General features: G+C 39.8%; 1 protein-coding gene across 1 annotated transcript; it reads left to right on the top strand.

The window, feature by feature from the left end:
* The first annotated feature begins 3,730 nt into the window (after window positions 1-3,730).
* Window positions 3,731-14,599, top strand: LOC139731157 (uncharacterized). The gene is made up of 11 exons (XM_071642038.1): window positions 3,731-3,885; window positions 5,907-5,998; window positions 6,736-6,845; window positions 7,188-7,310; window positions 7,680-7,840; window positions 8,487-8,629; window positions 9,291-9,468; window positions 10,023-10,210; window positions 10,644-10,832; window positions 12,177-12,255; window positions 14,218-14,599. Exons 1-11 carry the CDS (start codon window positions 3,798-3,800, stop codon window positions 14,376-14,378), a joined length of 1,512 nt encoding a protein of 503 aa, XP_071498139.1. The 5' UTR covers window positions 3,731-3,797; the 3' UTR covers window positions 14,379-14,599.
* The last annotated feature ends 330 nt before the right edge of the window (window positions 14,600-14,929 follow it).

Here is a 14,929-nt window from a genome sequence, read left to right as displayed (position 1 = left end):
AATGGTTGTTTTGTTGGGTTTTTTTGCTAATCTATACCATCAGCCATTGAATTCATCTCCTCGGGGATTTCTTATAGGTAAGGCACCATGATAGTTTCGTCATACATCAACGTGGAAATGCCATCGGACCACTGATGATGAAAACGGTATTACTATCATCTATCATAATTTTGTTCTCTTTACTGACATTTGATTTATGGCTTTGAAAGGCAGAAATTTAGAGAATGTATGTCATTCTATTGCAATAATTATTTTCCAAGTATAGAGTCATAAGCAGAATGTTGATTTCACATCATGAATAATACCATGAGAAGTGAAGCCTCTATTTTGGGCGAGACTTCAAGATAACAGTTTGCAATTCATTTCTTCAGCTGAACAGGACATATCTATACCACGAGGGCATACTAAAGGTCTCATAGTGTTGTGCATATCTACAATAGCTAAGGGAGCTACTATTCTATACGCTGTGGCGGCATTTTGCGTCCCGGCACAGGAGTCATGTACGCCACGTTCTTGCGAGTTATGTACACTTGAGTACACAGTGATCCACGGGGGTTAGCCGATTGGCTTGTCACGTGATACGAACAAGCGTTGAATCTGCTCTATATTTAGAAGGTTTACTTAGCTGGATGAAATGGGAGAAGGAAACTAAAACAGAACCACGCGAAACAGTGGAATGGTCGTGGGCAGCGAACTGCGGACGGATGTGTGCCTATAAAGACAGCATGCATTGTCACATTTTAAAAATAAACATTCTGCATTCGATCATCACATTGTTATGATAACATACTTGATGATAATGATGACAGTGCCAAAAACGAAAACTTCAACAGTAATCACTGGTAATGATAAAGATGATTATAAAAATAATAACAACGTGATAATACAAATGATAAAGTGTACTATTGCTTCCTATTACTAATACTACCACTGGTAGACTACTATACCAGTATACTACTACTACTACTACTACTACTACCACTCTACTACTACTACTACTACTACTGCTACTACCATTACTACTACTACTACTACTACTACTACTACTTCTACTATCACTGATACTACTACTACTACTACTATTACTACTACTACTACTATTACTGTACTACTACTACTACTATTACTACTATACTACTACTACTACTAGGCCTACTACTACTACTACTACTACTACTACTACTACTACTACTACTACTACTACTACTACTAGCCTATACTACTACCGCTAATGATAACATTGATGACAACAATGATGATGATAATCATAATAATGGTAATAATGAGCATTTTGTAAAATCCATTAAATTCTAACCCACTTTATCTAGGTGATCAAATCGCAGTGCTACATAATGTAAAGTCGAATTACAAGAGAAACCAATGTCAAAGAAGATCATAATATAGAATAAAAGCAAACGCAAAACAAACAGAATGTAGAAAGGAAATATTGTTTGCCTTGTATAATAACTTGAACAATGGAGTGATTTTAAAGTTCATGTGAATATTTACAAAGGTTTCTGATCATTAATGCTAAGATGATTATAAAGTGAACCTCGTGATTTTGTCTATCACACCACTTGAAGGAATATTTATATACGTAAAAATGTTTGCACCAGATTATACGCCTAATCTGTTTTATATGCTCTCGAAATAACGACGGTTTGTGCCTATCTGGTAATGAAACTTCTTTACAATGCAACATTATGGGGGGCGAGATCTCATTAGTAGATTAACGCAATTTCATACAAGTGATGCACCTGGGGACGAAGTCGCATTACATTTTTTTTCTACCAATGGCTCTATGAAATGATCTGCTGCCTCAAAAGCAGTACCCCCCGTCCCTCTCTCTCTCTATACTCCCCCTCTCTCGCCCTCTCTCTCACCCACCTTCAATCTCCGTTTCGTAGGAGGAAGAGATTCATATCGGAATGCGATCCACGGCGTTGGTAATTCGCTGGTTCCCCTTACTCACTATAAAATAAGTGAATAAGCTGGGATTTCGTATCTATTTTCACCCATGAGGAGCAGCGGTAACCTTTGACGTCGGTACTCCTTTCAGCACTGGGACTCCTTTTTAAATCGAACCACTGAAAAAAAAAGATCAAAATCACTGCCACCACCAACAAAACCCGAATGATCCAGAAACGCCAATACCTGGGCCCTGTTGCATAAAACCCTTACCGCTGGACTTACCGCTCCTTTCTAGCGGTAAGTCTTCAAATTAGCGGTAAATTTTATAATCCTTGATGCTGATTGGCTGTGACGCCTAATTTTGACGGTAGTTACCATTGAAATTCAATGGTAAGTTTTATGCAACGGGCCACTGGTGATAAAAATCGTTTCCAACTTCTTCACCTGCTCGATAGCTTTTGAGCATCATTTGTTACAAGCCGAATCTGCTTAAATTTTTCATATTCATCAATTTTAGTTAACTATGACAAAGTTGGATGAGCTTTCCCGTTGTCAAAGGAGATTCTTGTTTTCTCAAAGGAGAACTCCGGCTGCTGCTCAGACTTTTAGGCCTACATTTGAACAAAGTAGCTATGAATTAGTTAAAGGACAAGTTCACCTTCATAAACATAAGGATTGAGAGAATGTAGCAATATTAGTAGAACACATCATTGAAAGTTAGAGGAAAATCAGACAATCCGTTCAAAAGTTATGAATTTTTGAAGTTTTTGTGCAGTACCCGCTGGATGAGAAGACTACTACAGTGTATGAATAACTTAGATGTCACATGCGTACAACAATATAAGGAAAATATAAAGAGAATTTCACAAAATTCCATCTTTTGAAAAAAGTACACATTCCCCTGACTCGTTACCGATAAATGTTATGGGTAATATTATTCCCCCTGCCTTTAGAAAGAGGCAAGTCAATTGCTCTTTTATTATGCGAAAAAAGTGAAAATATGTTGAATTTTCTTTTATATTTTCTTTATACTGTTGTACGCATATGACTCACAAGCTGTAGTAGTCTCCTCATCCAGCGGTTGCAACACAAAAATTTAAAAAATTCATAACTTTTGCATCGATTGTCCAATTTTCCTCAAACTTTCACTAATGTGTTCTACTAATATTGTTGCATTTTCTCAATCCTTATGTTTATGAAGGTGAACTTGTCCTTTAAGTAAGGATAAACACATGCTGCTAGCTATAGGGGCCTATAGACTATTCCAGTTACAATCAAAACCAATTAGACAACAGAATCTTTGCTACAAAATAGACCAAAGACACACACAAAAGAAACAACAACATTAAGACGAATAATTTAAGATAGGTAGACACTCGCATTCAAGTTCACTAATCTACTGTCTACAGAAAAAGGAGCCTGCGCTGTTACATTTTGTACAAAGCGGGTCTTTTTCTTTCTGATGCAATGAATATGATTCGCAATCGTTCATTCAAAAACTTGCAGCTTTACTGCTTGAGTGTTATTGTCGCCATTTTCAAAATCATGATGATGTCAAATTTCAAGACTATCTAGAACACTCTCCGCTGCTATTTCAAAGATAACGCAAGTTCGTCGTATAAACAATGATACAGGGTAGGTTTGCAATAAATGATGATACGCCCATTTCCACTGCCCGTAAGAGAGTGTATGAATCGGCGCGTCATGTTCTTGGCATCGGATCAAATTTCGTTCTCGTACCCGGTCAATGTAAGTGACTGTGCAGTTTCCCCGCATTTGGTCATAGGGATCGCACGTCATACTCCGCGGAATGCGATTCATTCCATATTCAGGCGGTGTCTTCGACAGACGTACTCTCGGTTAAATTCTCAAGAAACAGTGGGACAATGGAGGAACAAGAGGGACAAGACGTAAACCTCTATATTTATGACCTAACCAAGGGTCTCGCAAAGCAGCTATCGCAGGTCTTGCTAGGTAAGTTGGTCATAGCTGTTCTCAGCAACCCAAGATGAGTCAGTCCCGTGTGTATATTTTTCTGTTAGTCGTGAGAATACGCCTGCTCCTTGTAAACTGTATCGAGTCTAAAGTGATTTGCTGAAGAGCATCTGTATTTTAGGTGTATATTGTAAAATGCAAGGGATACATTATTTCATTAGCTAGTAGTTTTGCGTGCTTCAGTAGTATTGTATATAAGAGTACGCTGTTGAGACAGAACGATACTAACGACGTTGACTTTGTCACGCATGTGATAATGTCAGTGCGAGTGATCCATCTTTTATTCTTTAATCTTATTCTTACGTTTAGTTCGATACGTTCTAGAATCTAGCGCTCTAAATAGTTAGATCTTTGTCAAGACGTCTAATCTGGATCTGATAAGATAATGAAATGTCTTTAAATCATTTATTGGATGTCATAAATTATCTCTGCCATTTTATACTGCTAGCTGCCTCTGCCTCTGGTGTGGTAGTCTAATATGTCTGTGTACAACTACAAGGAGCGCCCCGGGGTTAATCATCATGCATAGAGAAGAGTTGATTACATTTGCCCAGCAAAACTGGAAAAATATAGCTAGTGAGTAGTGTTCTGTGTATTATAACAAATATAATGATTGCATGTTTTCATGAATAACAGTATGAGACCTAGTTAAATAAATCCATAAAATGAGTTGAGTAAGCAATCGTGAATCTGAGACTGAGATTACAGGGATATAAAATACCTTTATAGATTAGGGCTAGGTCTGATTGGAGTAAAGTGTTTTACTCCTAAATATATTTATCTTAGTTATTGATATAGCTAGGTTTGTCTTGCAGTTCAGCTGGACAAGGAAAGTTCATTGAAAGGTCAGTTTGTGGGGGTATCTTTTTCAACTTCCAAAACTAAATTTACAATACAGGTTTGGAAAGCCTGTTCCTGATGGTTGAATGAATGGGGGAGGGGGTATTTTCATGCAGCATCATACCGAAAGAAGCAATTCAAATTATTAGTATCATGCACATCTGAACATCAGGAAAAACAACTTAAATTCACTCACAGGGTAGTAACTCACTGGAACATGCTGCCAATATCAGCGGTGGAGGCAATACAGTCAACAGATTCAAGTCAGAAATAGATGCTTTCCTGTCAAAGAAATACAACAAGTTCACATACTCCGCAGAGTAATCATCTTAAATAGAAGCAGTCATTACTGCAATAAAAGACGAGGCATTAAGTCGACATACAGTGAAAAATTGCTGAAAGTGGGTGGGCATTACAAGACTATTGTCTTTCCAGAAGCCCGACAAGACAGGTGAATACAGGTGAATTAGGAAAATGAGACCAATGATTTGAATTCATATTTCTCCCTCATCGTCCTTTCAGTTCCCATTTGTAAAGTGACTGTTGCACATGCTGCCATTCTACAAAAGTAAAACCCTACCCCTCCCCCCCCCCCCCACACTTAAAAATTACAGTTTGACCTCGATTATCTGGACTCCTTTTATCCGGAAATCTCTATTATTCGGACGCGTTCACGCAGTGAAGGACTTTTTTTTTTTCATCCAAAACTTGAGAAAAAACAGTGACTTTAAACTCAATTAAAATTTCTACAAAACTCACACGATTTACCTACAATATTCCTGACAGAACTAACATAAATTCACACCACATTATCATCGTAAAAGTAAGCAGTCATCACCACCGTTGCGGGATACGCTACCTGCCTAGCTGCCAGTGCACTGGGACGGCAGCTTGGACGGCAGCTATATACATTAACATTGTGTCTCCCATATCCGGCCAATTCGCTTATCCGGATGAGCGCCGGTCCCGACATGGCCGGATAATCGAGGTCGAACTGTATGTGATTTAAAGACTCACCACATTATAGTCAAGAAGAATTTGCTTGCATACTGGATCTCCTTATTTTGTGTGTTTGATATTTCATGTAAGAGTCATCTTGTCTATGACAAAGAGATCGCTAAGGAGGTTTTGTTTACATTTGTCTTTATTATTTATTTTAGGCAAGCAACTGGATGGTATCTGGCATACAGGCATTGTTGTTTATGGGAGGGAGTACTTCTTTGGAGGAGGCGGAATTGAAAGCTGCAGACCAGTAAGTGTACTCTAAAACCAGAAGTTTTCATATGCATGAAAATTCAGTCTGCAAATTTTGCAAGGAGCCAGGCTTTGCTTGGGAAAGTGATTGTCTTCATAGTGCATTGAATGCTGATGGTGATTTGGGAAAGTTTCATGCTACAAAAAAAAAGAAGAAAAGAAAAGAAAAGGCTGTTGCCTTCATAGATTTCACAAAAGTTTCATGCTACGAATGTTTCTGGTTTACAGTAATTTGTTGCTCAAGAATACACTGTAGATTTATTTGATGATCATGTTGCTGTATAGAGAAAGGAAGAGATAGGAACACAGATATGAAGACACACTTGCTAATACATTTGCACAAGCCACATGGGAATTTGTTTTTCTTTTTTGTTTTTTTTAAAACCAAAAACGACATGAGTGCGGAAAAGGTGATTTCTTCCTCAGAAATTTCTCTTATGGTTAAAGTTGTACACTTTTTAGCATGTCCTATTATTCTGACAATAACAGTAAGTATTTCCACATTTGATTTACAGACATAGTTTTGATCATGCACACACTCTTCTCTGTACTGGACCCTGAAGATAAGACTGAAAACTAAGTTGTGAAGTGTGTCCAGACCTTCTTTTTTTTTTTCATGTCAAGACTATAAACGGAAGCAGAGTTTAAAGATTGAAAGTTTACTGGAACACTCAGGCAAGTATACCTCAATGATAGCAAATGTACTTGATGGATTAGCCTTTCATATCCTCACAGTGTGGAACCATACTGGGGCAGCCAACCCAGGTCCATCGTCTTGGAACGACCCAAGTCACTTACTCCCTCTTTCTGGAATACCTGGGTGAGCTGGGCATGTCAGCATACTGGTAAGGAATAATTCTCTCCCTTAGAGGGGAATTTCAGACCATAAAAGTGTGACAGGTCTTCACCAAAATGTGCCCTTAAGTCTTTGTGAAAGGCTTGTACTCTGAATGGGTGGTATTATTCGGTTGAAGTGTTGGCCTGGAATACTGATGTGAAGGGTAATGGTGCACATTAAAACAAACTGTTTTCAAGCTTCATTTACAAATGTTGATATAAGCAAGATCAATGTCATCATTTGATGTTGAAATTGCAAATTGCCTTTTAATGGACACAAAATTATGCAATTTGTAAACAGTACAAAACAAACAAGAATAGCTCTTTTGTTGTCCTTCCAACCATCTTAGTGGGGAGAAGTACAACCTGTTCAACCACAACTGCAACAACTTCAGCAATGATGTCTCCCAGTTCCTGACAGGAAATTCAATCCCATCATACATCACAGAGCTCCCACAGGAAGTGCTCAACACGTAAGTTTTGGATTCATCGTGTTCAATGAAAAAACTTAATCATTGATGTTTCAAATGTAGATATGCAGGTAAAATGTCTTCATCAATGCTTTGCCTTTATATTCATCTGAAGTTTTAGTTGTTAACGTAGTGAGTGATAGACACATTCAGGTAGGAGTCAAACAATGTTTCTAGAAGTCTACAGTGTACCACAGATGTACTTCTTGTTTCGCAAGATGCACATAAAGAAAAGGGATGCTAATTGTTGCTATGTTTTTTGCTCCTTGAAACAGTATGTCCTAGTTCAAAGTAATGTCCTTCTCAGTTCTATCAGTTCGTACATGTATTAAATGATATCATTTAAGTAGAAATCTGTTGGTTATTCTCCAGCCCAATAGGTCAGGCCATGAAACCTCTGATAGACTCGCTAGCCTACAATCCAACAGGGAGTAGAGCATCCTCAGACGTGCCCCAAGCCTCCGTTTTTGACGCACAGGTCAGTGGGTCGGACCAGCCTGGGAGTTCGGCTCCCACGACAACCGACAGCAAAGGTGAGTGTAATAGCTGCACCACCTTGTTCTCATATCATGGCCCAGCTGGCAGTCTCTGTAGTTTTGTACCTCTTGAAACTGTGGCTTACAGCCTTGTAGATGTTGACAAACCAGTAGCAGTTTTCAGAGGAATTTCGCAAGAGTTGTGCTGAAATGATAACAATAGTATACACTGCAGTCAATTCTATATATGTTATGATTATGTTCCCATACGCCATGGGATGTGATGTACCAGCTATACTTGGACAAAGATACACCAAACAACAACAACAACGACAACAACAACAACAACAACAACAACAATTGTTGGAGAGTGTAATATCTTACTACTCATAAAACATTTATGATTATGTTTGACAACTGGTTTGTAGGTGAAACTGTTTCATATGTTGGACAAAAGATATTTCCATTCTTGAGAGCAAAATATCGTGAATGAACCGAAAGTTGGTAGCATCCATGTGTTTGTTATAATTATAGTTGTCTTCCTGGGTATGACAGTGTTAATGCCAGGGCAAGGAGAAAGACTATCATAATCCCATCGTTCCCAACCTCTTCTTGTCTTCTTGCATGTCTGCATGTGCGTGTGTGTCTACATTTATGTGTGCCTGCATTTGTGTGTGATTGTGTGTGTGATGCCTTGCAGGAGTCAGCACAGAAAAGAAAGAGGAGCCAAAGCCAGCAGCGCCCTCTAACGACAGCGACGAGGAAGACGATCTTTTCATTCAGAGGCTGCGGGAACGGAGGAAGTCCAATGTGCCCTCCAGGCTTTGCCTCTTTAAGGAAACTGATGTGAGTGATTGACTTACGGCAAATTGTATGATGTTTTACAGGGTCGACAACAAGAATGTTTTCTGTGTTTTAATCAGCATATATGTATCTGACATTAGCATCAATAGTTTCTTTGTACTTTTATTTGTCAAAAAAAAATGTATATATGCTTCAAAACAGGGATGCCAGTAGCCTGAATTTAGACCCTGGCAATTTCAAAATTCAGGTTTTTACATTCACAAAGGAGTTTCATGTACATATATTTCAGGCCCTCTTTTTCATTCTGACTGGCATCCTTGTTCAAAAGATGTTTTTGATTTAACCCATTGAGGACGAGTCCTGAGTATACCCGGGCAGGTGTCTATGGGAAAATGTGTGTTGCAGCAAAATCAGTCCGTCCTCAACGGGTTAATACATTTTGTATGTCTGTTTTGATATCAGATTTGATGTAGCATTTCCAATTTATACATAAGCTGCCTGCTGTTTGTAGTTACAGTCAACTTCTGCATTTGTTCATTTGTCACAAGATTGATAATGACACACTCTGTAGTGATTTTTTAAAGGGAATATGACATATGGCATATCAAAAGCTGAGTGCACTGTGTAATCGCTCTGATAGAATGGCGAGAGAGATGGTGCGGGTTAATTTTTCACAACTTTTCCTCTCCTCCAATTATCACAGCCAGCAGAGTGCGCAGACAGCATCAAACAGAATGTTCCCGAGAGCCTCTTGTCCGAGGAGGAGCTCTCCATCCTGGACCAGATGAAGAGTGCCTTCGTTGCCCCCAGCGACAGTCTCCTCGACGACGACTGGGACAAGACCCTGCCTCCGGTCAAACCCAACTACTTCCTGGTCATAGGTCAGTCTTGGGACTCCTGTTGCCCTCAGAATGTGTCAATAAGTGACGGAGAGAGAGAGAGAGAGAGAGAGTCACTCTGTGTGTTCACTAATGACTGTTTGTATGTGTGTGTGTTTGTATGACTTTACTGTAAAGGACAGGAGGTGGGGGAAAAAAAGACATCATCAGGACATTTGGTAACTCACAGCAGCATCAGTTTCCTCCAGTTTCCATAATCCTGTGAGCAATTCTTAATATTTATTCAGCAATTTTTTCTATTGATGGCTTTGAGCATATGAAGAGCTGTTTGAATTACTCAAATATGAATCACTTTAATAGCGTACTAGACTAATCTTTTGATCAAATCTTTTGATCAAAGTCACATTTGTACTCAGTGTAAACAAAGAAATATGAATTTAGACCATGAATGCATACAATGTTTTATACATTCTGGGTACCGGGTATACCCTATTCCCATCTCTGAGTTGTCGCAGCAGGAACTTGGGATATCAATACCTAGTTCCCAGAAGGAACAGGCTAAAAAGTAATGCCCATCTGTTACCTCTTGGATGCAGGCAAGCTCCTAGGGAGGACGGATCTACCCCCCATGATCCTCACCCCCCTCCTTAAGCTCCTCCAGATGGCCTTCCTACGGGAGGACGTCGTCGGGCTCCTCTGCACCAGCGACGACAAGACCATCATCGACTTCGTCAGCAGGTGCGAGTGCCAGACGCAGAACGTGCAGATCGAGACGCTTCGCTTGGTGAGATGTTGTGCAGAAGTCGTTTGACTGTGGTGATCACATGACAGTTGGTTGATTGGAGTGCCAAAATATTCTGTTCTGTTATTGTAACATCTTGCTCCTTTCACTTGATCTATAAAGTCTTCCATGTTGAACATTCATATCTCTGTTGGAGAGATTATACTTAACCATGCGCAGTTATAATCAGTGTTTATTTGTGGAACGATTGATGCTATATTGGGAGTGTTGCTGTAGTTTTCTTGTTCAGCAACAACCTAAGTCTGATGCACAAAGTAATCATGATAACTTTCATCCCCATGAAAAGGAAGAATGTAATCACCATCATTATAGAAATATTCCTGTGAATGTTCATCATACTTGTCATATTCATTGATATCACACTACATGAAGTCATATGTATGTGATATTGCCCTCCCCATTACACCCAACCCAGCTGAGCAACATGTGTAGCTGTAGGCAGGGCTACTCCTGGCTCACGTCGGAGAAAGAGTGGACGGCCCACGGGACATCGACGTCCAATGCCAAGATCATCAAGGGTATCGTCATCACCATGCTGCTGAGTGGGACGGAGGGTCTCTGCGAGGCGGCATCGTGCGCCGTCTACAACTTCGCCCGATACCAGGTCAGCACAATGTATCCTGTAAACAGACCCAGTTATGTACCTCCTCAATCACTTTTGTTGCATTATAACGTCTTTCTGTTAAATTGGAGTGATTTAAGCTTCCCTGCAAGTACACCAATTTGATCTGGAGTTAGTTGCAGTTATGTATTTGAAAATCAGAAGGATAGCAGCACAATGATAAACACATATACCTGTGTTAGCGTCTTCATTGTTTGATTATTTTGAAAAAATTGATGTCTCATCATGTCATAGATCTGGGAATTATTTTTTCCTTTATAGTTGCATGAAACACACAAACATATCCCTGTTCCCCGATTGCCCTTCACCATCTCAATACCTACTTGCATGCTCCTCTATAGTAAAGGTTGTTCCTGACCACTGGAAGGATTGCTCATGACTTGCCCCCAAAACTAATACGCATGTGTATCGACTCCAAGTATCAAAACTTATTGCAAGAGAATAGGTGAAGCACGAACCTTGTCACTAGTTCCTCAAGAAAACCAAAATTAGTATATGGCGTATAAACTATTATTAGCTTGAAGTGTATTGTACTCATTGAAGTGTCCTTGTCATGCCGTCAATCCCTCATTTGAGGCGAGACCCCACTTCCACGAAGCTGATGGGGTGCTGTACCTCGCTAAAGATTTTTCGTTTGGGAGTTGGGAGTCGAAGTATTTGTCCATTGCAAATTAACTTTCTGCTCAGGCGTGACAAACCTGGAGGCCAAGCCAGGGTTTAATGACTCCAGCAGCTAAGGTATTACGTAAGAGCATGATAAGGATATCTGCCTGTGGAAGACCATTCAAAGTGAACTCAATTTTCTCTATCCTTTCTAAAGTTTTCAATTTTATATTCTATTGAAAAATTCTATGGTCATCCATTTTACATTTCGAACGAAAAAATTTGACCCATAAATAACGAAAATACAGGAATAAGAAGGAGAGCATTGTAGAAGTTTTTCGACACACACACACACACACCCTGGAGCTACATAGCCCATGCCAAAACCAAAACAATCTCCTCCTCTCGCGGGTGCCCCCCCCCCCCCCCCCCCCCCCCCCCCCAGCGCTGTGGCGATGACTGATGCTTAGATTAGGCCAGGGTCAAGAAACAGGTGTTTTATATCTTTGGTTTTTAAGTCATTGATTGCCAAGATATACACTGGCATTATTTACGGGGGTGTATGTGTGAATGTATTTTCTGTCCTGTAGGAGCTTTTGGATTTAATTTTTAGTGTAAGTTTGGTGTAAAAGTAGCGACTTCCTTTGTCGTCAGCTGTGATAGGATCAGGTGAAGTGTACCCAGTTTTTATTGTTCATGTTATTGTCTTCTATCGACATCCAGGTGTCAGATGACAATGCAGTCGAATTTGGCGGCGCCTTACTACAAATGCTTTCGACAGTTGAGTTTTCAGAGCCAACAGGTGAGTCGAATTACAAGAAGTGTAAGAGTGCCGTTCCGTGTTCTTAATGTTATTATTCTCCTCTGTCATTTACAAATACATGTATGTGTGTAAGATTTCATCAGGGAGGTGAGAGGAAAAGGAGTGGGCACTGGATTAGTGTCTTTTGAACCATCCTCGGAGCCGCACTCCCCAAGAGACCACTCCACTAACTAGATTACTGCCGCTTGGCCGCACAGTGCACATGCGCAATCCTTGTCAACAGGCTGGTGGGTCTCACCCCTCCCTGGCCAGAACCTGGATTACTCCACGTGGTACTGGATGGGTGGTGTATACTGGTGCATTACTGGTGCATTACCCATTGCTGTGCCTGCAAACAACACTGGTGCATTGTGATGTGCAGTGAACTGGTTGCATGGTCACATTTTGAATTTTGCAGCTAGTATTCAAGGTATTATAATTTATGTGCATTAACATGTCCATGTACTATAAGATTTCTTGGGAACAAAAAATGTACTTTGCATGCTATTATGGTAAAATAACTTTAACATGAAATGGAAACAAATTAACACAGACTTAAAAACATTGAATAATAATGATTACCAGCACCAATAATGATATACTGATTGTAAGAATATGAAGGAAACATGAACAGCTGAGTAGTGGAACACAGGCCCTAACAATGTCTGATGATAATAATGATTTTAATACCAAGCTAGCACAGAAAATACCAACCACAACAGCAACAACCATCATAAAAATACCCATTCAGCTTTCAAATAAGAATAAAACAAAAACAGAGAGACAGACAAAAAAAGCACCATGGTGAATATCTTATCAGGCATACAGTGATACAGGACATGTGAGATAGTTCAGCTCTCACTGAACTCTCACATGTTTTCACCGTACACCAGGCAAGGAGGCAAGTTATTTCACCAAGATTAGGTCCTATAGTAGTCTCCATCATGACCACTCTGTTGTAGATTCGAGCCCTCCTGCCTCAATATATCCCCAGCATACAACAAAAAAAAAAACATTCAAATAGTGTTTTCATCCCCTGGAGAACTAAAATTGCTCACAAAAATATGTTAGTGGGACCACAAAAAACATGTCTTGGCGGATGTACGCAAGTTTCCCAAAAAATATGACAAGAGAACCAACACGAGCGAACAATGAAGTGATACATCAGACTAAAGAAAAACCCCAACATCTGCTGATCTACAGGTGAATTTCGTCAGCACTAGTCAGGATTTACACTTGACATTGCGTCGTAATTTGATTAAGACAAGAACAAAACAATGGCTATTGTTAAACAGTTACATTGTCAAAACTCAACTTCTTCTTGGCCGATTTTCAAAATTTTTGTATCTATCGAGAGCTGAATTCTTAGACTAGCAGGTCCCAAGAGTATATGCAGTGTGAGCCTGCATAAAGAATGTAGAACCCTCATACACGTCCTTGTGAACACACACAAGTCAACTGTCCTGTCCATACTCCTAACGATAGAGGGCCAAATCACCGCGGCCCCGAGGATCGAACATCAAACAGCAGTGATAACGATCAGACTGACCTCGTTACGTAAGAGGTCGTTTACTTGTTCGTTGGGGCACTGATCCCTTGTAATCCTGTGTTGAGTGATAGGGAAAACCCTCAGGGCAGAGTGCCCACTCCTTTTTGTCTCACCTCCCTGATTTCATGCATATATTATGTGTATACACACACTCACACACACACACACATACACACAGACAGTTAGATGATCATAGTTACCCAGTGCAGCCTTGTCTGTGTGAACACTCTTCAAATAGTCAAATAGCAAACTAGATTTGAAAAAAAAAGAGGCTGGTTGCCTACTTGTCAATGAGATATCAAACCATGTCTTCTGTTTATAATCCACCTCAATGCCATATAGATTGACATGAACGATAATTCAAATTTCTGCTTTTATGAGTTAATCTTGAAATGAATCTTGTACCTCAACAGTTTTCTATGCAGTTAGCGCCCTGTATGGGCTGATGCGCAACGGTGAGGTGCTGTGTCTTGCCAACGTGATGGGCTTCAACACATACAAGTACGTCGGCATGTCGGACCGGGTCAACCAGCTCATCATGGACATGGGCATTTTACTGGAGGAGAAATACTGACCCTCTTATGGAATGGCTGACCACTCGGTGACCGGTCACCTCACAGGACAAGCTTGTCAGTGACACTCTACAGGCCAGCATTGTATTTAATGGATTCCAAGCTGAATTATGCAGAAAAGCCATCCATGGAATCTTAACTTCAAATGACTGCATTTTTTTACAGAAAGGTAGTGTCAAGCAAGCCAAGGAAAACTATCACTACCAATTGTTAGTGAACTCCAATCTTGATGGCTTAACCAGTGGGAATGGAATACATATTTAAAATTATGTACTATTCCTGGATGTATTTCTTTGGCATACTTCTTTTATTGTTGTTTTGTAATATTTTATATTGTCATTCAGGCTTTGAGAAAATTGAATGATGAGATCACTGTGACAGCTTCAAATTGACAACTAACAATGCAGATTTACATCCACTGAATGTTTCAGCTTTTAGACTGCAGTAACATCACAGTCAGTACTCTGTGAGATGACGAAAAATTTTGTTTATGGTGCATGTAATCGAAACATATTTACAGTTAACGTCGCGTAAGTCGAATCTATTTGAACTG

The sequence above is a fragment of the Diadema antillarum genome, unplaced genomic scaffold, assembly GCF_040938485.1.
Source record: "Diadema antillarum isolate AM-2024a unplaced genomic scaffold, OU_Dant_1.0 seq00000364_RagTag, whole genome shotgun sequence".
Lineage (NCBI taxonomy): Eukaryota > Metazoa > Echinodermata > Echinoidea > Diadematoida > Diadematidae > Diadema > Diadema antillarum.
Note: the sequence above shows the minus strand (reverse complement) of the source record. Positions and strands in the feature narration are given on the sequence as shown.

Excerpts from the sequence above, each read along its gene's own strand:
- LOC139731157 (XM_071642038.1), top strand. The coding sequence starts at position 3,798 with ATGGAGGAACAAGAGGGACAAGACGTAAACCTCTATATTTATGACCTA. Across the intron at positions 3,886-5,906 it reads GCTATCGCAGGTCTTGCTAG|GCAAGCAACTGGATGGTATC; the intron begins GTAAGTTGGTCA and ends TATTTATTTTAG. Across the intron at positions 7,841-8,486 it reads CACGACAACCGACAGCAAAG|TCAGCACAGAAAAGAAAGAG; the intron begins GTGAGTGTAATA and ends GCCTTGCAGGAG.